Source organism: Acinonyx jubatus, chromosome B3 (assembly GCF_027475565.1).
Source record: "Acinonyx jubatus isolate Ajub_Pintada_27869175 chromosome B3, VMU_Ajub_asm_v1.0, whole genome shotgun sequence".
In the NCBI taxonomy this organism is placed as follows: Eukaryota; Metazoa; Chordata; class Mammalia; order Carnivora; family Felidae; genus Acinonyx; species Acinonyx jubatus.
In genome coordinates this window covers 33,387,920-33,412,313 of record NC_069386.1, presented here as the reverse complement: position 1 = coordinate 33,412,313, position 24,394 = coordinate 33,387,920, and the positions used below count along the sequence as shown (strand labels likewise).

General features: G+C 46.2%; 1 protein-coding gene across 5 annotated transcripts in view; it reads left to right on the top strand.

Moving 5' to 3' along the window:
• THSD4 (thrombospondin type 1 domain containing 4) overlaps positions 1–24,394 on the top strand; it is a 564,068-nt gene that overhangs the window by 526,866 nt on the left and 12,808 nt on the right. For all 5 annotated transcript variants that reach the window (XM_027067671.2, XM_053223795.1, XM_027067672.2 and 2 more), the window contains 6 exons: positions 2,285–2,381; positions 6,600–6,872; positions 13,185–13,314; positions 14,379–14,583; positions 15,163–15,336; positions 22,591–22,764. In XM_027067671.2, the coding sequence (XP_026923472.2) occupies positions 2,285–2,381; positions 6,600–6,872; positions 13,185–13,314; positions 14,379–14,583; positions 15,163–15,336; positions 22,591–22,764 (1,053 nt within the window). The remainder of the gene's footprint in view (positions 1–2,284; positions 2,382–6,599; positions 6,873–13,184; positions 13,315–14,378; positions 14,584–15,162; positions 15,337–22,590; positions 22,765–24,394) is intronic.

Below are 24,394 nucleotides of genomic sequence, written 5' to 3'. Positions count from 1 at the left end.
CATTTGAGCTGAGCCTTTGAGGTGCCTAAATGCTTGGCGTTCACCTCCACCATTCACCTCTGAATGTACCTAGCTCATAGAAACCTTAAACTCTGCCAGATGCTTATTACCCTCAGAGTTTATTGACCCCTTAAAACCATTTTTACTTGTTGAACCAAATCAGAGGCAAAACATACCCTTTATTTCATGAGCATTGGCTCCGCTCCCGGCACTTTTTTCCTAATGCTAATTTGGCATGTTTTCTTTTTATGGCAAAAGAAAGCAAATGCCCAAGGCAAGACAAGACCGCTCAAGTTCCCAGCCCTCTTCAAATTCTATGAAAGCAAAGGAAGAAATGAGAACTGCAGAGTACTCCAGACGATGTGCAATAAAGCTTGAAGGAACAATACAGACGTTTACTACAAGTTCCTTGCCTTACAGAAGACACAATTCGGGATTTATTTTACAAGAAACTAAATTATTAGGTTGCCCAAGAGTATAAAATGGTCCTTATTTTTCAAAGAAACCACTAAAATCCAGTCTTCTTAAAACGCTCAGGAAATAAAAAAGGTGACAAGACATAAAACTCAAATCAGGTTTTGATAAAGACAAGCTCAGCCACAGACCTGTACTCTCTTCCCATCTCTAAAGCCATGCTAATCTATGTGCTATTTGCTGTCTTGGGATTCTATAAATATTCGTTCTCCAGCTGTACAGTTACATGTTCATTCTTGTTGGGCCTAGTGGCTCATAGACTAGAAACTATAAAAGAAGCCTTGTTATAGTTAATTTTGAATATTTTTTTTAAGACTGTCCAGTTGGTTGTTGGACTCTGGGTAAGTTTCCAATGGCATCAGGGGTAAAAACCCAGGTTGTTAAGGGCCCGGTGTGGGTGGTCTGGGATTCGGTGGCCAACAATAATTTCATAAATGGGACAGGGTTTGCACTGGCAGAATGCTCATGCAGAAGAGGCATGGGGGAGGCAGGGAGGGTTTCCAGCCTCAGACCCACTGTTAAATTATGTGGAAAGAGAAACGAGAGAATTAGGGGTAGATGGTGGGAAACAGAGGTCACCCCACTTCCCCCCTTGGGGCTTTGTGCTCACCACCATGGTTCCTGGGTGTAGGGAGGTCAGTGCTTCTCATGTCTGCCTTCCCACGGGTGATTGTAGAATGGAGGCCCCTTTTCACATGTAGGAAGAAGGTAAGGGATGATGGCGGGCAGAATGGACACTCTCATGAACAAAACAGGTCCCACCAAGCAGGAGTGACTTGGAGACGCTTGTGGCTTAAAGATTCCAAGAGATAGCTGTGATTCTAACCTCTTGCTCCAGATGAAGAAATCAAAAACCGTGAGACCATGGGACTTGCTCTAGGGTATACAACTGGCCAACAGGAGAGCCCCTTTATAAAGCAGTAGGGACAGTGTCTCCTTGCCTGGCTTGTATTTACACTGAGGATTCCCATTCTGCTGCTCCATTTAGCCCAGCGCCCTGCCCCTCGCCAGGAAGGCCATAGGCACAAAGGACTCTGTGTTCCAAAGCCAATAGGGAGGGATTTTTTCTGCAAAGGCCTGCTGATTGATTTTGTGGTTTTTGTCCCAGATGGTGTTTAATTCCTGACTTCTGCTGCTTCCTGCTTGATATCCTGCTTTTGTCATTGGTTCCTGAGAGAACAGGAACCAGGGAGACTTACTTGCCTTACACCTGTTTTCCTGCCCCCCCGCCCCCCCAACTCTCTGTGGCTCTGGAGCTTTCCATGGATGAGAGGGGATGAGATCCAGAGCGTGAACGAGGGAGAGGGTGGGGCAGACCTTTCCTGAGCCAGCCTCATGGCCAGATAGGGTTCTTTGAAGGAACCTCAGGGATGTCAGGCTGGCTCTGCCCAAGGCGGCTGGCTCTTCTTTGCATGATTTTCTCTCGCCACCTAGTGTTCAAATGTGTTCCCCTGTAGTGTAGACATGGCTGTCTGGGCTATTTTGAGAGCACTGAGCACAAACTAAGCTATGGTATAAGATGGTTGAGAGACAACAGAAAGATTCTGCTACCGTTGGTCCCATCTTCCTATTTGGAATGTATAAAATCTTAACTTTCCCCCTAGTTTTCTTCCAAGTTCTTCATTCTTCAAAAACAAAGAACAAAAAACAATCCAGGAAGAGCTTTCATTTAATCTACCACAGGTTCACTAATATGATTAGATCTGAATCAACCCACTCATTAATAGATAGTGCCATTTATACCACGGAAACTTGGCCCACAGGCAAGGTATGTGTGACAGTGCAGTGACATTGACCTTTGTGTTGTCAGATGATACACCAGCAGCCTAATCCGGGAGTCCACTATGAGTATGTCATCATGGGGACCAACGCCATCAGCCCCCAGGTGCCTCCTCACAGGAGACCAGGTAAAATCTCTTGTGTTTCTGCCAAACATGCCTGCTATTTCCTTCTAAAGCCCCCCTGTCTCTTCCTGTGCATCTCCCTTGTGTCTCTCAGTCAACATGGAGAAAACCCATGGGCACGCACTTAATATCAGAGAATGCTTTACTATTTGTCTGAGCCTTTGCTGATGAGCGTGTCTCATTCACTTGATTCAAAAATGAGGTGGACATCCTGAATCTATCTTTCCAGTTCGACATTTGGAAGCACCTCGTATTAGGTTCCTACAGCTGCCCTAACAAATTTTCGCAAACTTAGTGACTCAGAACCACACAAATTTGCTATCATACGGTTCAGGAGGTCAGAATCTGTCCAACACGGGTCTCGCTGGGCGGGAACCAAGGTGTCAGTGGGCCATGCTCCTATGGGAGGCCCTAGGGGGCTCTGTCACCCTGCCCTTTCCACGTCAAGAGGCCTCCTGAACTCCTTGCTTCTGGGCCCCTTCCCGCATCTTCAAAGCCAGCTGAGTAGCACCTTCGGATCTTGGGCTCTGACCCCATTTTTCCGTCATCACATCTCCGTCTCTGACTCTCGTCCTCCTGCCTCTTGCTCGAGAGCATGCAGATGATGACATTGGGCCCATCCAGACAATCCAAGACAAGTCTCCATCCCCAAATCTTTAACTTCCTCACATCTGCAAAGTCCCTTTTACCATATATGGTAACATATTCACAGGTTCCAGGGATTAGGATGCAAACATCTTCAGAGGGCCATTATTCTGTCTACTTCATGCCTTTTCTCTTGGTCCCCTTTGCTTCCGTCAACACTGCTTTGACTTATAAGAAAAGAATAATGAGTTCACGCCTAGCTGTCTACCTTTTTCCCGTGGGCTTTGCTAATAGACACAGCAGGCAGCCCTCTGACTCCACAGATATTTCTTTACCAAATGATAATGGAGCCCACCACCCAAACGGAGACTTTCTTTTCCATCTTTTGAACAGGAAGGTCTGCATAAATATTAATGGTATCATCACCCACACACTGAGTCCTTGCTCTGTGCCAGATACTGCTGAGCCCTTCACACAGATTAACTCATCAAATTATCACAATAGTGCTCAGAGGAAGGTGCTCTTATTAGCCTCATTTTAAAAGTAAGGAAATGGAAGCTTAGATTGACTTATTTGCCCCGGTCCCACAGGGACCTCAGGCCAGCCTGTGTGACTATGTAACTGTTACACTTCTTTGAGTTACCTGGTCTGACAACTGTCCTGGGAAGTGAGGGCACAGGAGGCCCGGCCCACCATCCTTCTGCAGCCCACCAGATGGATAACCGGTTTATCTGATTGTCACAGGTCAGGCAGAAACCACCTGGCTGCCTGGAGACAACAGGGTGTGTGCCCAGCCTATGGGGTGCCCGTGTTGTCCAAACAGCAAATCAGCACAGCAGGAACGACACATAGTCTGAGAAACCAAGTGCAGATGGCAGAATATTGAGGTTACTGGGGTCTGATGCTGATCGATAAGGCAATTGGACAGACTACTTGAAATCATATAAGGTGATGATGACTGATAACAAGCCTGATGAGTCTCAGCTGATCGGTAGCATGGGACTGATGACCTGGGGCAGGCAGGCCCAGAAGGAGTCAGTTGTAGAAAGTTGGTGAGGAGGGGCATTCTGGGAGTCGGCTTTACCCTCCATGAACTCAAATTCAGCTCTGCTGGTTTCTGCTGGCTTGCTTCAGACAAGTCAGGAACTCTCTGAGCACATCCCCAGTCTACAAAATGGTGAGGGGGAGAAAACCCTACACTCCCAGGATTTTTTTGGAGGCGACAGGCAGTGGAAAAGGATTGAATATCAGGTATCCATCCCGGCACGGTGCCCAGTGTATGCGAGGTACGCAAATGATTTTAAAATGTTTTTGTCTGGTAGCATTTTAGTCTCACTTATAGCGGGATGACTAGTCTTGATTCTGTTGATTTAAACTGCATATAATTTAAGCCATGAAATATCTTAAGTAGCCAACGAAATAAGAAATACGGGTGAAGGGTGGGAGAGCCCTAAGCTTTAACCGGATTCTACAGTAACTCTGGGATCTGCCTCCTTAGTTTGTATCGAACTTGAACAATATTCGGTCAAAATAGAAATATATAGAGTAAGATACAAGTGCTCCATAAGTGGCCAAACTTGGAAGCAACCAAGATATCCTTCGTTAGGTGAATGGATGAATAAGCTGTCTGGTACCTCCAGACAGTGGAATGTTATTCAGCACAAAAAGAAATGAGCTGTCAAGCCATGAAAGGACATGGAAGAAAGGTCAGTGCGCATTATTAAAGTGAAAGAAGCCGATCTGAAAAGCCTCCACGCTGCATGATTCCAACCATACGACATTCTGAAAAAGGCAAAACTATGAGGACGTTAAACAGGTTCCCAGGGGCAAAGGGGGAGGGAGGGACGAATAGGCAGACAGAAGATTGTGAGGGCAGTGACACTATTCTCAATGCTACCGTAATGGTGGGTACATAGCATTACACATTTGTCGAAACCCATAAATTGTACGTCACCAGACTGAGCCCTGATGTAAACCATGGGCTTTGGGTGATAATGGTGTGTCAACGCAGGTTCGTGGATGGCAACAGCTGTCCTATTCTGTGCAGGATGTTGATGGGGGAGGCTGTGCGTGTGTGGGGCCAAGGAGGATATGGAACCTTTCCACTTAATTTTGCTGTGACCCTAAAACTGCTCTAAAAAAAAGAATAAGGTCTATGAAAAAAAAAGAAAAGGTAATATGCCCCGACCTCATCCCTCCCACCCCATCCCAAGAGGGAATATCTCTTTACAACTTGGTGGGATTCCACACAGCTCTTTCCTGTGCACATAGAAACACGCTTACAGCCCCTTGGAACCTTTGCATTCAATCCAAGTGTACAAGGGACATTGCATGCTGGGCTTTTCCAGAAGTCTAACTGAGATCTCACCTCAACTGCAAACCTATTTGAAACTTGTAGAATCTCAGTCAATATGGGGGCCCCCCACACACCCCTGATAGGAGTGAAGATCACCATGAGTAAGGTCTGCGGTGCTCAGGAAGCCCCAGCCCCCTGACTCCACCCTCTCCTCGCCTTGGAAATACTTCTCCCTCTCCCTGTGTCTCTCAAAAAAATGCTCTCCACCTTTCCCTCCTTTCTTTTCCTCTTTTCCCTCGACTGGCTGGGTATCTGGGCCTCCTTATCCTTCCTGAGAACTCAGGCTTTCACTGTAGGAAGGAAGAGCTGTTGACTTTCAGCAGCTTGTGCTCTCTCTCCTGCAAAACTCCGAGGCCAGAAAACCTAAGGGCTTGGCCACTTGGACTGGGAGAGGAGGAGGAACAGACGCAAGGGGCAGAAAGCAGATTTAATCTCCAGAGTTGTCCAGCCACACCTCGGCATGTATGTGTATGCAGGCTAAACTCTGCTGTGCTTTTTCCTCTCGTCAAACAACAGATCGGTCATCTTTCCATATCACAACATATATTTTCTCCGTTTTTTTTTTTTGTTCCATTCTTAAAAAAAAAAAAAAAGGTAACCTAGCATCCATTCATGGTTGTAGCCTGATGGTTTTTAACCAGGACCCTGGTGGACATTTAAATCCACTCCACTGTTTGGCTATTTCAAATAACGCTTTACTAGCCATGGTTGTACATGCAGCTTTACGCAAAAGAATGGGAATATTTGCACGATGAATGTCCTAGAAACTGAATCGCTAGGTCAGGAGGCACGTGCGTGTAAAACGAGGGTGGATGTGACCAAATTGCCCTCCAAAAATTTGTGTCTATCTACCCTCCCCTTCTCCGGTGTATTTCCCTGTACTTTCCATGAAGGGTTTAGGGATTTTAGGGTCTCCAAAGTTTCTGATACTGTCAGGCTAATAAAATTGTGGTGGTTGTTTTTGTTTTAGCATGTGGTTCTTTAACTATGAGTGAAGTTGAGCGTTGTTGTGTGACTTTTGGCTGTTTGCATTTCTTTTTACATGACTTGCCTCTTCCTGGCCCTTGCCTGTTTCTCCTCCTGAGACATCTGTCTTTCTCTCATTCGCTTTTAATAATGGTTTGGATATTAGGGAAATGAGCATCTGCATGTTTTAAACACATGTGTTGTGAATTAGAAATGGTGGCATTCTGCATAATTTCTAATGTTGAAGGGATCTCCTCCGTGGGACTCAGTGTCCAGACCAATCTCTCTTCTGTGTGTGCACCTGCCTCTCCTAGGGGAGCCCTTCAACGGCCAGCTGGTAACGAATGGGAGGAGCCAGGAGGAGCGAGAAGAGAAAGAGAGGACCGAGGAGAAGGAAGGAGATGGTGGGGCGCCTGAAGTATTCACCTCAGGATCAGCGCAGGCCTTCCCAGTCAGGCATCCCGATGGATTTTCTCCCCATCAACCGGACGATTTGGTGCCGGCGGCACCACAGTCCCCACGGCGAAGCCGGGACCACAACTGGAAGCAGCTCGGGACCACAGAATGCTCAACGAGTTGTGGGAAAGGTGAGCTCGAGTGTGGGCCGGGAGGGTGTCCGCAGATCCCTGCCCCCCGCCCCCGCCACCCGGTGAGGAACGAGTAGCTGGGCTCGAGGCATGCGGCAAACCCTCCCCTCCTTGAGCCTGACTGTGGGATTGGTCACTGGTGTGACGTTGTGTTGAGGCTCCCCAGGAACCCCCCCCCCCAAGCCTGATGATCCCCAAGAAGGACATGCAAGACTCAGAGAAGCTGCCAGGCTTGCAACTTTTACAGTGAGAAGATACAGACGGGCATCATCACAGGGAAAACGCGCGTGTGGCCAGGTCCAGGAGAAACCAGGGGCCAGCTTCCAGGTGTCCCATCCCAAGACAGTTGCGTATGGATGCACTGAATTCTCCCAGCAATGAGGGGTGACCGCAGGAGCCAAGTAATGCCAACCGGAGAAGCCCCTCGAGCTTTGGTGTCCAGGGGGCTTATTGTGGCTCAGTCGCATAGGCACGTAGCCCCCATGTTACCGACATTGGCACCCAGAAGTCAAACTGAGAGACAGGACATGGCCCGAGACCTCAGGCACAGAAAAACAGGCACTCACCCAAATCGTATTGTTGGCATAAACTCTCTTGTCACACTGATACAGCGTGGTCCCAAGACATAGAGAAACACCCCTGTCAGCCGGATATTCCATGGGCTCAAGGGGCCGGTCCTGAAGATGGGCCTTTCTTTGGAGTGTGCAGGGTCTGAGCACCCTGAGTTAACCCTCTCCCGCATGCCACCCTCATTAATGGCCACAGAATGTGCTCACAAAGTGTAAGGTCACACAAATACCAGACAAAACTCATTCTCACATCTGAGATTCCAGAAAAAAGCATGCTGACTGGGCTTGAGGTGTTAGCTGGCTTTTAGGCTCACCAGCACTCACAGCTCTCTCCTTTCTGTAAAACCCTCATGCTGTATCATCCCATTATCCCGACCCCGTCGGCTGAGACCCCAGGGACAAGCCTGCAGCCCAACGTCGCCAGCTCTGTGGACTCCTGGCAGGAAGGGAGACCGCACACCAGAGGGCACACGGGGCATCTCCCTAAACCAAAGAAAAGAGAAGAGTTACAGGACTGGGGAGAAGAGTGGATGGTGTGCAGGTGAAATTTACGTAAAGCTGGTCGTGATAGGCTCAAAACAAAGAGTGGCTGTGTGCGAGCGGGTCAGTATCAGTCTCGGTCTGAACTGTGAAGGCGATCCAGGGCCCTGTTTCCTGGAAAGCCCCAAAGCTAAGGTAGATGTGGAATGTGGTGTCCAGAAACCCCTTCTCAAACCTGTGGCACCTGGTTGGAAATGAATGCTGTTTCCCAGTTTCAAGGTGGCCTAGATCCCCAGGGCAAGGATTTGCCTGTGACCATCCAGGAACTGTGATGCAGGGATACCAAATGCATAATAACACCCTTCTGTTTGTAATGAAGTCCTATTGGTGACCCTGGAAGAGCTGTGCTTTGAGGGGAGGTTACCACAGAAACGGGGAGACTGTATCTCAGAAAGTTTCTGCGGACAGGAAACTGACACAGTGAGAATATTGGTTTGGGGACTTTTTTTTTTCTTTTCTTTTCTTCAAGAGGCTTGTACCTGAAGGCACAAAATCCGGAAACTTTGACAGAATTTGTGCATGGAAAAGCCTTTCACCACCTCCTCAAAGCCTTTATCTTTTTCCCAAGCACGTTGGCTTAGTGGCTTTTGAGAATGGGATTTGGGTGTTCTTCACGGGAGCTGGAGCCCCTCCCACCTGGAACCCCACCAGTCCCATGATGACCGACAACCGGAGAACTGGTTTATGGAGCTGATATTGTGCAGGTTTTATCGTGCTTTTACTTAGTTGATGTGCAAAGAACGTGGACTGGAGATTCGCCGGGCTAACCTCTTTTTCAAGCTCTGTGAGGAAAAATGAAATGCCTATAGAATGTGTCTTAACAGAGGCAGAAAGCTAGAGATGATTACACATTAAGGCCAAAACCACTTTAGTGAGGACCCATCCATGAATCTGAAGAGGTGAGCAGTACAAAATGCAGGTGACGTAGGAACTCAGGGTCCAAATGTGTTCTTACCAAATACTCTGTAGCTAGTGGTATGGTGCCCACTAGAGGAACTGCTTACATTTGTGCTGGGTAAAAACGAGGGAAATTTATAAAAATAAAAATTGTTGTCATGTGGTTTTATATCAAGGATGGCACGTATGGGAGATTCTCTTCCCTTTCACGTCCGTAAAGATCGCCTGGCCCAGCCTTTCCAGGAGGGTGAGATGTAGCCTTGTCCAGAGACCTTTCGGTTTTGCCTTGGGGACTTAATAGGATAAGGACATAGCTGTGCCATTTGCCAGCTGCCCCTTCATGCTGCTCACACGGTCCTGTGTTCACTGAATAGATGCCACTTACCCTGGTGGTCATTCAACAGGCCTCTTATCTGCTCTCTACCAGGCATGATGGAGGCACCCCATCTCCAAAGATTCTGGTTATCTTCCCCCCAGCCAACCCCAGTCTGTGTGATCCGCACGGAGATAAAAAATCTGCCTCCCTTATTATTCTCTGGTATGGAGCCAGCAAACTGTTTAGACCTGCTGAATGAGCACAGATACATCTCCTCTGGGAAGCCCTTCCCAATTCTGCAAGGTCCCACTTATTCCATGGGACCTCCCGGCAATTCGGGACACATTTTTGTCCCAGCTCCGTGTGGCCTAGTGGTCCCCCCGCATGTACACACACTTTGCGTTGCCTGCACCTGGGATCGTACCAAGCACGCACGGGGGCACCCCTCAGGTGATTCTTGAATTAACGAATATATTGTCACCACATCTCAAGTGGGGTATAGACAGCTTTTAGAAAGGGTGTAAGAGTGGCTTTTACATCTTCATTATATCTTAGATACACAAGGCTAGTGTTGCCTTACTTGTGTTTTATCCGTAGCTGAAAGAGCATGGATTTATGTATTCGAAACTGAAGAATCTTTTTCTCTAGATTTCCATATTATCTTGTTTAACGTCCTTAATAGAGTCTTTCTCTTTTGCATTGTGGACCCACACACACATATACACACGTCATCTGCCCCTCAGATGCCCAGGATGACGTGTGCATTCTCTTCTTTACCCTGATAAACAGCACGGCTTGTCCAGTCAAAGAGACACGGAAGACGTGCCTTGGAAATCAAACAACAGCAGAGATGTACTGTCCCCCACCCCCGCAACTTGTACTCCCAGCCCCTTTGCTCTCCCTCGTGACAAATGGCAGCAGCCGGGGGTGCCCCTCCCTTGGCTCCCTGGAAGGTTTGCTCCCGGCAGCAGTGGCCACACCTGCAGGACAGACGAGGCAGCGTGGATGCGGCACTGTTTTGCTGAGCAGTAGTGACAGATGTGCTGGGACCTTCTGAGCCTACTGGTGCCGCCCAGCTCTTTTATGCACAACACAAATCCACATCCCCTGCAACCTCACCACTTGTCCCTACACAGACCTCCTCCAGTCCTGGTGGAGCTCACCAGACCACACGTTTCCATACGTCTCGTGTGAAAACCTCCCTTTTGGGGAAATGCTTTCAGCATCACGATATCACCATCACAGAGAGGGGCTCCGCCCTGAGCATCCCAGATGGCTTGTACTCCATCCAGCATTTTGCCCAGACCTCTGGTCAAAATTTTGGCTTGGCCCCATTGATTCCTAGGGTACCAAGACTAGGGTGATTTAATTTTTTTCTTGCTCCGTATTTTGTCCCTCTCTCCACAGTGCCTCACCGGCCTCTATATACTGTCCCCTGAATTCACTGACTTGCCTCAGTTACTCATTTTGGATTACCTGCGGCACCGTCCCCTCCTCCAGGATAACAGAGTCCTATTTTGATCAACACACACAACACAAAACCCAACTAAAACGATCCCGGATTTTCCCTGCTGCCTGAAGCCCAGCCGGCACCTGACCTCACCACCCCATTCTTGCTTGCCAGCAATTAGAGGCATAATTGAATGGCACACTGTACAATGAAGAGATGGCCAGGTGCCATTTTGAGTGACAGTCCCCCTCTCTGCGGAGATCAACAAAGAAAGAAACCATTGTGGTCACTGGAGTCACTAGAGCTCTGGTGCCTTCTCACCATCAGAGAGAGAGCCTCTGAACCCATGTCCTTGACTGAACACGGGAGCTGAATGGTGGACAAGCGCTCTGTAAAGGCCGTAAGGGGTTGGGGGAGGCAGGCAGTGGCCATGTGCTAACAGCCCTAAGCAGAACCCATCTCTCCGAGGCACAGAGCATTGCTATGGTTACCTGCATCCTTCTAGCTGAAGATATTAAATTGCCCCCTCATTTGCGTGCCGTGTGGTTGGAATAGTTACTTTTGCTTTCCAGTTCACAAACTTGCTAGCAGAAAAGTTAGACCCACATGGTCCAAAGGGATAAATAATAAGATTTTTACTTAATCCCTTAATAGCTGGGTCCCAAATGGATACCCTGCAAGGCATGAATGGAATCTTATTCATCTTTGTGAAGTGAGCACGATGTGCTTCATGTTCGTTGAATTTAATTAAAAATCTCTTCTTAAAGGAAGCAGGTATGTCACTAGACAAAACTCAATTCCACAAAAATTGTTTGCTTCCTATTAATTAAATTAATTTAAGGGAAAAGTCAGTACTGCTTTTTTACTCAGCTAACAATTATACTTAATTGAGACATGACTTTAAATAATGGTCTCAAGGAATAGCCGCCTTAGAAATTTTTACTAGCAGAGTAGTTTTGAAACACATGACCATTTCAGATTCAGAACTGTCTTACAAACTGTCGAGTTTCTTACGAGAACTTCCCTCTGGCTCGATCATCACACAAGATCAGCTGAAACAAGCATTGACACACTTTTCACGGCTGATGAAATATTGCGACCTTTATGTTAAAAGTTATCCCTCCAGGTTCAATTAAATTGTAGCAAGTTGGAAGTTCAGAAACTCTGAACGCCTGGCCAGTTAGCAACAGAGCTAAGACAGAGCTGTAGAATAAGTGATAGTGTTCTGCCCAGCAGGAATTGTGTAGTGGCCTCGACTGGGGGTTGGCTGCGGGGACAGGCAATTATTTGTGAAGAAGCAACTTATTTTTCAGACCATTGCTTGGCCTGATGACATTTCTCTTTGTACACCTTCACTAGTAATACTCCAGAGCTGCCACCAGGGAGCAGCAGAGAGAGGAAGGCAGAATTGAAAGGGCTTTTTTTGAAAGCGACAGATCTCACTTAACAAATTCTGACTTTCTCTCCAAGACAGATTTATCTCATGAAGCCAGTGAAACTCCGCTGTGTATTTAACACAAAACAACAGGGGCGTCTGGGTGGCTCAGTCGGTTGAGCGTCTGGCTCCTGGTTGCAGCTCGGGTCATGATCTCACAGTTTGTGACTCTGAGCCCCGAGTCTGGCTCGGTGAGTCAGTGACAGTGCAGATCCCACTTGGAATTCTCTCTCTCTCTGCCTCTCCCCTTCTCTCTCTCTCTCTCTCTCTCTCCCTCTCTCTCAAAATAAATAAAAACTTTTTTTAAAAAGTGTTTAAAACAAAACAAAAAACAACAACAAAAACCCCGAGGAAGTTAGTATGATTTTTTGTAGCAAAGTAATAAAAACAAATATTAGATCTCTGATAAGTAGCCATTCAGCATTTTTATTGAGCAGCTGTTATTCTGCTAGGTACTGGGATTACAGGGATGGACAAGAATGAGTTCTGTCTCTGAGAAGCTCACTGTCTCATGGGAAGCAGACATCCACTCAAATACCTAAAAATACCATTGGATCAGTACTTTATTTGGGGAATGTGTGAGATGCTTTACAAAGGGGAAGCCAGCTGCTCCTCTAGCCTGTCTTAAATCTTCCTACTTCTCTGCTTCAGCCTGCCTCTTCATCATACAGGCACACGTTCAGCTGCCTGGACGGCCCCCTCCCTCCAAGACACATGTGCACACAGCTGCCCAAACCCAACGTTCTCTAGGATCCAGCTGGGGCTTCTGGGACCCTTTCTCTGTGATGTCTCCAGAAAACCTGCAAACGGTTACTAGTGCTCACAATCTCTCTCCTGCCTAATGCTATCTTGAACTGTTACGAAAACTATTTTTGCCTGCCTCTAGCAGCCGTGTCCGCAAAGAGATCGTAAGCTCTCCGAGGGCAGTGACCATTCCTACCCTTCTTTGTACCCACAGTGCCTGGCGGCCCGTGTGTGTGCGTATGTATTGTTCCGTTTCTGTGGCCTCTTTTCATCGGTACCTGGGTATCTCTGTGCATCTCCACCAGAGTCCACCATTCAAGTGTGCGGGACGGTCCCTCAGAAGTTCTTCTTGTGTTTGCAGGATCACAGTTCCCGATTTTTCGCTGTGTACACAGAAACACCCACGAAGAGGTTCCCGAGAGCTACTGTGACTCCAGCATGAAGCCGACCCCCGAGGAGGAACCCTGCAACATCTTCCCTTGCCCAGCCTTGTAAGATGGCCTCTCGGTGCAGGTGGCCTTTTGTCGGGTCACTTCTGCTTGCTCGTGCATAGGACCTCAGTTGCAGATACAATCCAGTTTTTAAATCTGTGTACATCTGATTTAGGAACATGAGACTTGGTCTGTGCATAAGCTGCAGGCTGTTCAACACGCGCACCTGTCTCGGGATGCACACAGTTAACTTGCAGCCCTGACCAGCCAGCCTTTGGTAATCAGGAGCAATTACGTTTTAGCCTGGCGAGGAAAGGAGAGAGGGAAGCAGAGAATTACAGTCCAGCGTGGTCAGTGTGGTAGGTGAGCTGTGTACACAGAATAACACGAGTCACAAAGACAGCAGCCAGGAGGAGTCGGGTAAAGAGTCTCAGGAGAGGTCCGGGGCTGGCTACTGAATGATAAATAGGACACTTGCAGAAGGAAGGACAGGGGAAGGGCCCTTAGAAGGGTCCAAACGTAATCTTCAAAGTAACAGATACATTCTCATAGGTAATGAGCATGCGCCCATGTCTTATTTATTTATTTATTTATTTTTAAAATTTTTTTAACGTTTATTTACTTTTGAGACAGAGAGACACAGAGCATGAATGGGGGAGGGTCAGAGAGAGAGAGGGAGACACAGAATCTGAAACAGTCTCCGGGCTCTGAGCAGTCAGCACAGAGCCCGACGCGGGGCTCGAACTCACGAACCGTGAGATCATGACCTGAGCCGAAGTCGGCCGCTTAACCGACTGAGCCACCCAGGCGCCCCGCCCCATGTCTTATTTAACTGAACGACAAAGCAAGGGGATAGGAGAGGATTGTGAAACTGACGAGTAATTAGAAAAAGAAAAAAAAAAACAAAAAAGGAATACTGGAATAAGATTTCTAAGTTCCAAAGTGGGTTACTGTCCGTTACGGAGCCCGATGGCCCTTGGGCCGACCATTAAGAACGCTCTAGGACGAGCCTCACCCGGAAGGATTCTGACGGTTCGGTGCAGGCTGGCTCGGGCGGGGTCTGGCTGTCTTCCTGCGGACCGACGCTGACCCGTCCCTGTCGCTCTCTGTCATTCCCGAGCTAGCTGGGACATCGGAGAGTGGTCTGAGTGCAGCAAGACCTGCGGCCTGGGCATGCAGCATCGCCAGGTTCTGTGCCGCCAGGTGTATGCCAACCGCAGCCTGACGGTGCAGCCCTACCGCTGCCAGCACCTGGAGAAGCCCGAGACCACCAGCACCTGCCAGCTCAAGATCTGCAGCGAGTGGCAGATCCGGACAGACTGGACCTCGGTACGCGGGGCGGGGCGGGGCGCCGCTCCAGAGCTCCCCCTGCAGCGCTCACTGCCTCCCCGCCCCCACCCCACCGCCCCGCCCCCACCCGAGACCTATCAGGACGGCCCTGAGGTCTCCTGGAGGGAACCCGTCCCGAGCGGTTCCGGAAGCACTTTTGTGCAACCCGCAGAATAGACCGATGGCTTGGGAGAGTGTTCCCGCCACCCACGGCCAACCTGAAGGGTGAACCCACGCGAGTCACGTGCATACGCGTCTCATCGCTCTCGCGTGTCATGAGAAGCCAGGTGCTTCCCCTCTTGCACCCCTGTGTTACAGATGACAGAACTGAGGCCCAGAGCAACAGAGTAGGCAGGACATCCGAGAAGGTCTTAGGGAAAAAAACTTGTGAAGTGTTCAGGGCTGGGATCCCCCTCCCCTGGGACAGCACTGCGTGGCGGGGGAGGGGGAAAGAGGAACTCAGCCACACAGTGGGTCCCCTGCTCAGGTGGCAGGTGACCAGGATGAGGGCACCACAGCTAGAGAGGCCCCTGGAGGTAACACCACCCATTCCACTGACATGATCTTGCTGTGTTTTAGTGCTCAGTGCCCTGTGGGGTGGGACAGAGGACTCGAGACGTGAAGTGTGTGAGCAACATCGGGGACGTGGTTGATGATGAGGAGTGCAACATGAAGCTGCGGCCCAACGACATTGAGAATTGCGACATGGGGCCCTGCGCGAAGAGCTGGTTCCTCACCGAGTGGGGGGAAAGGGTGAGCATGGCGGCCGCACACTGGGTTCTGGAGCCGGGCCCAGGGTCCACGTGTTACCGGGCGCCCCAACACCACCAAGACAAATCGCCCGCGAGAAATTACTAGACTTACTAGAAACCACCAGACTTACTACAAGTTACTAGACTTACTAGAAATTACTAGGATTACTAAAAATTACGAGGGTAATTTCTGACTTTGGGGAAAAGGCCCAGAGACGACCTCTCGCAGGCTTTCTATCCTTATAGGAAGACGGAGGGCCTCCAAGAGGGAGCACTGGGTGTGAAAGAATATTAGTTCTCCTTTGCACCCCAATGAATATTAAATAGTGAATTTAATATTGGATTTCTAGCCACCCCAGAACTCATTTGTGTTCAGAGTAAACTGGGCAAATTTAGTGCACAAGCAGATGAATAAAAAGAATGACGCTGGGCTTTCATTTTTCTGTAGGGAAGACTTTTTAAAATAATGTTGGGTGGGGGCACCTGGGTGGCTCAGTCGGTTAAGCATCTGACTCAGTTTCAGCTCAGGTCATGATCTCACGGTTTCGTGAGTTCAAGCCCCACATCCGGCTGTGCACTGACAGCTAGGAGCCTGCTTGGGTCTCTCTCTCTCTCTCTCTCTTCCTCTCTCTCTGCCCCTCCCCTACTCACGTCGTCTCTGTCTCTCTCAAAATAAATAAATAAACTTGAAAAAAAATTTTTTTAATAACGTTGGATGAAAATAATTTTTGTCAAATATACATAAAACCTTCAGCTAAAATATCGATTTCCTATAATATAAAAGTTTATGATACAAACACAGAATTTATGATACCAATTTAAGTTATGAAACAAAGGAACAAAATAGCTTGAAGTCTGGAGCACTTAAACCCTTTTAATCCTGAATCCATTGTATGTAACCTCATGAAGAATATGCAGTGCTCAAGGTAATAAGTTCTTCTATGAATATCCAATGACTTGTAAGTCCAAACAGACTGGAAACTTAGAAATTTTTCTGAAGGTTCACATTCCCTAGAGCAAATGAAAGTTTCAGAATGCTTGTGTAAAGGCTAAAATAGCTGAAATTATTTTCTCAGGAAATGCTTCATCTTGATCAATCATTATTCTAGAATGCAAAGAAAATTATTTACAGAAAACAATGTAGTTAATAATAGGCTATATGCAAAGATAGGCAATGCAAGACAACTGAGTTTCTAATGCATTTCAAATATTTAATCTAAAATATTTAATCATCATTCCTTTTTTAATGTTCACTTATTTGTTTTGAGAGAGAGAGAAAGAGAGAGCGCCACCCAGGCGCCCCATAATCAAAGTTCTTATATGACTACACACTTAATAACTTACCTCCACTTGATAAAATAGTAAAAATGCCATTTTCTGCTTTTTTAATGTGCATTTGCAAACATTTTCTGTCACAGAGTTTTTCACTTAAATTATATGGATTTCCAGGGCATCTGGGTGGCTCAGTCAACAGAGCATCTGACTCTTGATTTCACCTCAAGCCATGATCTCAAGGTTTGTGGGATTGAGCCCCATGTCGGGCTCTTCACGGACAGTGTGGAGCCTGCTTGGGATTCTCTCTCTCCCTCTCTCTCTGCCCCTCCCCCGCTCACACATGTGGGCTCTCTCTCTCAAAAATAAACTTTAAAAAAATAATATGTATTTCCAATTAAAGAGCTAATGTAATTATGGACAAAAAATAATAACATTCACTTTTTCTGGTCATATAGTAACATATACTATTATAAAAAATATGAAAAAAATCAGAAAAGTATACCAATAATCTCTTCACTAGCAGATAATAATTTAAGATTTGTAAGCTTAAAAAAAAGCTACTGTCAAGCTTTTTCCTACTCATACATACCTTACATACATAGCTTTTTTTTTTTTTCAGAGAGAGAGAGAGAGAAAGAAGATGCAAGCAGGGGAGAGGGGAAAAAAGAGAGAATTTTCTTTTTTGAGAGAGAGAGAGAGAGAGAGAGAGAGAGAGAGAGAGAGTCTTGAGCAGGTTCCACGCTCAGCATAGAGCTCGACACAGGGCTCAGTCTCACAGCCGTGAGATCATGACCTGAACTGAAATCAAGAGTCAGAAGCTTAACCAACTGAGCCACCCAGGCACCCTTTATACATATCTCTTTTGTACTCATTCATATTTGAAGGATACAAATCATAATACTACACATGTATAATTTGGTAGCCTTCCTTTTTCACGTATGTATTAATTATAAACATGTTGATGGCATTAGAAACCTTTAAAGCATGACTTTTAATTAGACTCAGCTATTGTCTACTATAACTGAATCGACCCCTATTCTTTATTTCCCTTCCAAAAGAGACTTGTAAATTTCCCTCTAATGTAAATTTACTTTGCATTTTAACATAAGTACTTGATGGATCTAACTCATGCCTTAAAATTCTAAATGGAGGAAGGGGTGACCACTTCATTCTTCTGTTAGGAGAACTTTTTTGTTCTTTTTTGGAAAGATGTTTTAAGCCATGTGAGTTTAGTCCTGTGTCGTAAGAAATTTGGTTTATCTACCCCTAGAACGTGTCATTATTCCTGAATGTGCTTGGAGTAGATGAGTGGGAAGGGGGTGCAGGTGGCTTTAGGGAAAGTGCACTGGCTGTGGCATCACTTCCCCCAAGGGCTTATTTCTCATTATACCTTGAGCAAGCCGCTCTCTGACCCTCAGTTTCCTCATTGGTAACGTTGCTGAATGAGCATTAAGGGATAACATATTCGAAACCATGACCTAGATGAGACTGGGACCTTGGAGTGGGCTTTTGAGTCACGACTTAGCCTCACAAAAAGGGTCAGACCCCAGGAATGAGCAGCTGGTGGCAGTCTTTCACATGCGAGTAGTGGCTTTGTCTCACAATCAACCCTGTTGAGCTGTAGTCTCAACCACGCAATTTTTTTTGCAACTGGAAGAAACATGTGTTGAGCACTTAGTAATGCCAGGCATGAATGAGATCCAGCTTCCATTTAATTAGCTCAAGTGGGAGAGATTAGACAAAGTGTGAGTGAAGTTTACAAACACTTAAAGGATCCAGAACACATCCTATTGCCCGATTGCAAATAAAGTTAATTAATCTCTACCTGATTGAATTGAGGTTGTAAACTCACATCTGAATCTTCTCTTAAACTTCCAAGGATATATAGTTTTTCTGACTCACTGACTCACCTTAAAAATATCCTTGCAGCTCCTTTTAATTGAGGGTGGACCTTATGAGACATCGGCATCATTGACTTTTTAATTCAAAAAGTAAACTTTAGTGACAAGTTTAAACACACGTGCAATATTTAGTCACAACAGAAAAAAAATTGGGGGGAGGCGCCTGGGTGGCTCAGTCGGTTGAGCGTCCGACTTCACCTCACGGTTCATGGGTTCGAGCCCCGCATTGGGCTCTTTGCTGACAGCTCGGAGCCTGGAGCCTGCTTCAGATTCTGTGTCTCCCTCTCTCTCTGCCCCTCCCCTGTTCACGCTCTGTCTCTTTCTGTCTCTCAATAATAAATAAACGTTTAAAAAAATTTTTTTTGACTTTTTTAAGTCCACCACCTTGGACTGTAGCTGGAGAGAGAGGACAGTCCTCACCACAGGGCTGTGTAGGCATTTCATGATGCCTCTCAGTGTTTTATCAGCCCAGAGGTTCAGTTAGGAGTCAGGTCCTTTTCTGACTACCAAGAGGATCTGGCCCTTTTAGGCACATCCTTCAGGGACAGTGAGTGGGTGTGTTTCGGTGCCTCAAGTTGAAGGGTAGTCTGTGCTTCCTGGTAGGGATCCATGATTCCCCCTGATTCCTGCTGAGAGACTTCCTGAGCCAGGTTTGGGGTGGGTAGCTACTTTCAAGTTGAAATGTGCTTTTCGCTGTGGTTGTATGCTAAAGTCAAGCTCCTCTACACGGTTCATCCCTGTAATGTTCTCTCATTGGGTACTTGGCTCGACCCGTAACATTCTTCTTTTAAATTAAGCACATGGGGGTCTGAGGACATTTTCCCAGATGCGTGTATATGACTTGGTTTGGAAAGCAGAAATTAAGTTAGTAGGGCAAATGGAAACTACATGTAAAGAAATATTCTTAGGGTTTGAAACAGGAAGATAACTTAGATTCAATTCACCTTGTATTCTTCAGGAGGATTTAACTATCTTGAGTGTTTGAGGCTAAGAAAGAGACCAGATAATATACAGCTGAAACAAACAAACAAACAAAAAAAAAAACCCTTTAGCCTAGAATATTCCAATTACTCTAAGAAAAGATTTTCTTTTTTGTAAAAAGGACTGACTCATTAGCTCAAATTCCCAATAACAGTGCAGATAGAGTATAAGTCATGCAAAGCATTTGTGAGCCTGTAGGAGAGGCTCTTTTCCTCTACCCTCTAGAGTTCTGCAATGGAGGCCTGCAAATTAAACTAACAAAAGCCAGATTAACAAGAGAAAAGCCAACAAATTTTATTTAATGTTAATTTTTTTTTACATGGCACAGGGAGCTTAATAAGAAAGAAGTGAAAATCCCAAAGAAGCAGCTAGACTTGAGGGCTTATATACCATTTTAACAAAGAGTGGTAAATTTTGAAGAAGTGACTAGACCAAGGAAAGGCGTTGGGGCTTCCAGGACAGTAAATTGTAGGAAAGTGGCTGAGAAATATATGGGAGAAACTAATGGAAGATAAGAGTTATTTTAGTTAAGTTTGTCTATATATGGGGGAAACTAATGGAGGATTAGAGTTATTTTAGTAGAGCTTGTCTACATTCCTTTTGGCATTAGCTCCGCAATGGCAATTATAAAAATGTTCTCTTTAGGTCACCTGGGTGGCTCAGTCGATTGGGTGTTGACTTTTGGTTTCGGCTCAGGATCATGAGATCGAGCCCCTCGTTGGGCCCCACATTGGGCATAGAGACTGGCTAAGACTTTTTCTCTCCCTCTGTCTCTGTACCCTCCCTCAAAAACAAAAAATGTTTTCTTCCTGGTTCTAGGCCGAAATTTCTCACAGGAAACTTATGCACTGCTTTTAGGCAGGAAGGGGGAAGGCAGAGAGCCCTTCCTGGATCTGATGTTTCTCAATCACCTTCAATTAAAAATAAGTCAAAGCAGCATATTTTGGGGTGGCATATTCTAATCCCCTTCAAGCTACAAAGAGTTTCCTCCCTGAGGAGTCAGGCCCAGCCCAGCAGTGGTCATATAAACGTTTGATTATTCATCCTGGGCTGTGATTTTGCAAGACTAGACAGCAATGTACAAAAAAAGAAAATGAAAATTTTGATAAGGAAACAGGGTTGTATTTTTTTCTTTCCTCAAATTTTTTCTAAATCACATCGCTTTTGCTTATTTTTTTAAAACAGTAACATTAGTGAAACAAATTTCCCTTCTGTTTTTAAGGGAAGACCCAGCAGAAACCGTTAGAACAGGCTTTGGTTGAGCTCTGAAGGGCCACTTTCAGGGTTGGAAGGTGCCGGTTACAGAAGAGAAATGAGCAAGGAAGACCCAAGTCTGTATTCATTTCTTCAACTGATATTCATGGATTTGCCCATAAGTTAGGTGCTGACCTGAGAAGGAACTAAAGATGATTCCATAGTCCTTTCCTTCACTGAGCCTACTTCTATAAAGGAAAGAATAAAGCAAAGTAGGACATAAGTAACAGTAGAGGAAGACGGTAAAATGCAGAGTGCCTTGAGAATCCTGAGGCTGGAAAGAGAGTATTGAATCCGGCAATGCAGGGAGTTTTCACTGGCATCTGAGCTGAGCCTTAACAGATTTTGGTGTGTCCTGAGGAAGGGGAAGAGCGCTCTAGGTAGATAGAAGGAACAGCATGGCCAAGGTCCAGTGAGCCCTTCATGCGATGGCGAATGGAGGACCCTGGCTCTGTCCAGCATGAGGTGTGTGGGATAGAATAATGGTGAGTTTGCCTAGAAGACTGAGGTTGGCTGAGGTTGACTGAGGTCATCTTCTAGGAAAGCTTTGATGTCAGGTGGGGAAATCCATGTTGGAATGGGATGGCATCAGGGGGACTTTCAGCCTGGCAGTCCCAACACCTGGAAGCCCAACAAATTAGAAAGGGTGATGAGGCTGAGTAACAGGCTGTGACCACAGTCCAGGGGAAGAACATTAGTAGTGCTGGGAGCCATGGGCAGAAAGTAACACGACAGGAAAAAATGTGGTCAAACCAGAATCTGTGAGACCTGATGGTTGGCTAGATGTTGGAAGCAAGAACTCAGAAGAACAGTCAACTTTTGAGTGCTGGTAGAAATTTGAGCACAACTTGGAAAACCAAGAGTAGCAATGGGGTTGGTGGTGAAGGCAGGGTTCCATTATTTTACATGCTGGACATGAGGTATCTGGGGAACACTCAGACAAAGAGGTCCAGAAAATGTCTGCATGTACAGGATGAGAAGCAAAATAAGGCAGCATTCCAAAGTATTTCAAGACAGATGGAGAATGCTCTTTGAGCTTTAGGGTATGGCTCAGGAATGTGTTTACTAGGCACTAGATGAGAACAGTGTGATTATAGGAGACAAATCACTGGTGGTTCTGTGGCTGTAAGTGAAGACCTTGCCTCAGTTTCTCTATTTTAGAGTGGAGATATAGGACTTGACCCTTTAAAGCCCCTTATACCATTTTTTGGACATCTGCTGTACGCAGAGCACATCATTCGTTACCTGTCCTATGCCAGCTGTCCAGGTGAGTATGCCAAACACGTGAGGGGCTGGGTCACTTGCCCCAGGCCACCCAGCTAGTAGACATACTAACATCGATGTGTCTGGTTCCCGGGCCAAGCTCTCCCTCTATACCAAGCTGTCTCCTAACACTGTCACAGCTGTGGCCTTCAGGGACTTAATAGCAGGTGGCAATGATGAGGTGACAGACTTCACTTCCCCAGTCTCCCCAGACTAGCCCAATGTCGGCTACCAGCAGGTAGACAGAGGCCCAAGTGTTCATGCTCTCATTCTTCTGCTACTGGATATGTTTTCAAAAGCAAAAGCCAAGACAGGCAGTCTGACAAGTGTGTAAGCGTATGAATCGCAATAGTGGGACAGGATATTTGGAAAGAAGACTGTCCCAGAAAATCTAAGATGGGGGGGCGGGGTTGCCATACTGGTACTCCATAATGGAGTAGGCTATGAGGAAAAAGTGACCAGAGACTCCGAAGGGAAAGAGTTGGTAGGGAAATGAGATGTTCAGTTCTCCACATCATTTGAAAGTGGTTTCCGAGCCTGTAGGGGTGTCCCCTCTAATGGAACTATCTCCTGTCTCTCAGTGCTCAGCGGAGTGTGGGGCTGGAGTGCGGACACGCTCAGTGGTGTGCATGACCAACCACGTCAGCAGCCTGCCCCTGGAGGGCTGTGGGAACAACCGGCCAGCGGAGGCCACCCCGTGTGACAATGGGCCCTGCACCGGCAAGGTGGAGTGGTTTGCGGGGAGCTGGAGCCAGGTGAGTGGCCAGAACTGGCTGTGTTTGTCTGTCTCTGATAAGAGCATCCATAGCAGAGGGGTCAGGAACCAGGAATGGGAGTAGCCCAGGCATCCTGGGCTTGAATCTCAGCAGTGCTGCCCGTGACCCTGGAGAGGCTACTTATGCTCTTGGAGCTGCATTCAGTCAACAGTGTTTCTTGAGCTCCTACTATGTGCTCTTCTAAGCACATGAATTACATCAATGAACAAAACAAATATCCCTGCCCTCAGGAGAGTATGGTCTAGCATGGTTTCTTTGTCTATAAAATGCTGCTAATGACCGCACTGTATGAGGTTATTTTTAGAAGAAATGAAGAAGGAAATGTATATAAAGAATGCAGCGCATTTGCTTGCCATACAACAAATACACTCTACATCATAGCTGCCGCTGCCATTATTATCGTCAGTAAAGCCAGTTTTGTCTGTATTTCTGTATTTGAGTGTCAGAAGCACAAATAGATAGGGTCCGGAAATACTACCTGTGGGGATATATGCAAAGGAAGCAAAATCAATGTCTCGAAGAGATACCTGCACCTTTGTGTTCGTAGAAGCATTATACACCGTGGCCAACATCTGGAAATAACCTAAGTGTCTGTTGAGACGTGGATGGGTAAAGAAGATGTAATACATATAACTGATGTAGTATAGATATTATTCAACCATAAAAAAGAAGGAAATCCTGCCCTTTGTTGCAACACAGGTAGACCTGAAGGACATTAAATAGTCCAGACAGAGAAAGACACTGCATGGTGTCACTTACATGTGGGATCTGAAAAAAAAAAAAAACCTGGAACTTGGAGAAACAGCAGAACGGTGGCTGCCAGGGTCTGGGGGTGGGGGTGGAGTGGGGAAAATAGAGAAAGGTGGGTAAAACAGACAGACTTTCAATTGTAAGATAAAAAAAAAGTTCTGAAGATCTAATGTATAACACGATGAGGATAATGATAATGCCATATCGTCAAAATTTGCTAAGAGGATACAATATAAGTGTTCTCACACACAAAAGAGAGAAATATGGGAGGCGATGGAGGTTGATTAACTTGACTGTGGGAATCCTTTCACAATGCATATGTACATCAAACCATCATGAGTACATTTTAAATATATTACAATTGTTGTCAATTATGTCTCAATAACAGGAGAAAATAGAAGCTCATGTAGAAAAAGTTGAGGCTGTTCCTTATAAAGAACAGATAATACCAAATACTTTAAGAAAGCAACTGAAATGATCAATTGATTTTCCCCCCTCAGTGTTCCAGAATTGAACACAGACTCCCTAAGAAAATGTGGAAAAAAGATCATTCCTTCTTACTGCCCCATTATGATTAACATTAGTACTTTGAGTTCTTGGGCCCCTAAGCATTTGGCTCTCAGGGCTGGCTGGTTCTCCAAGACGTTTTTGGCTGATGATCATGATTTATACATTATCAGGACCTCTGGCTCCATATAGAATTTTATTTCTTTTAAGTATCCTTAAAAACAGACCCTGAAAAAATGGACTGCCCCGTCCTTGTAAGCTGATACAACCCCCTTGGAAAGCAGTTTGGCAATAAAAGTCAAGAACCATAAAAATGTTCATTTGCCTTAACCAGTCACTCTGCTTCTGGGGA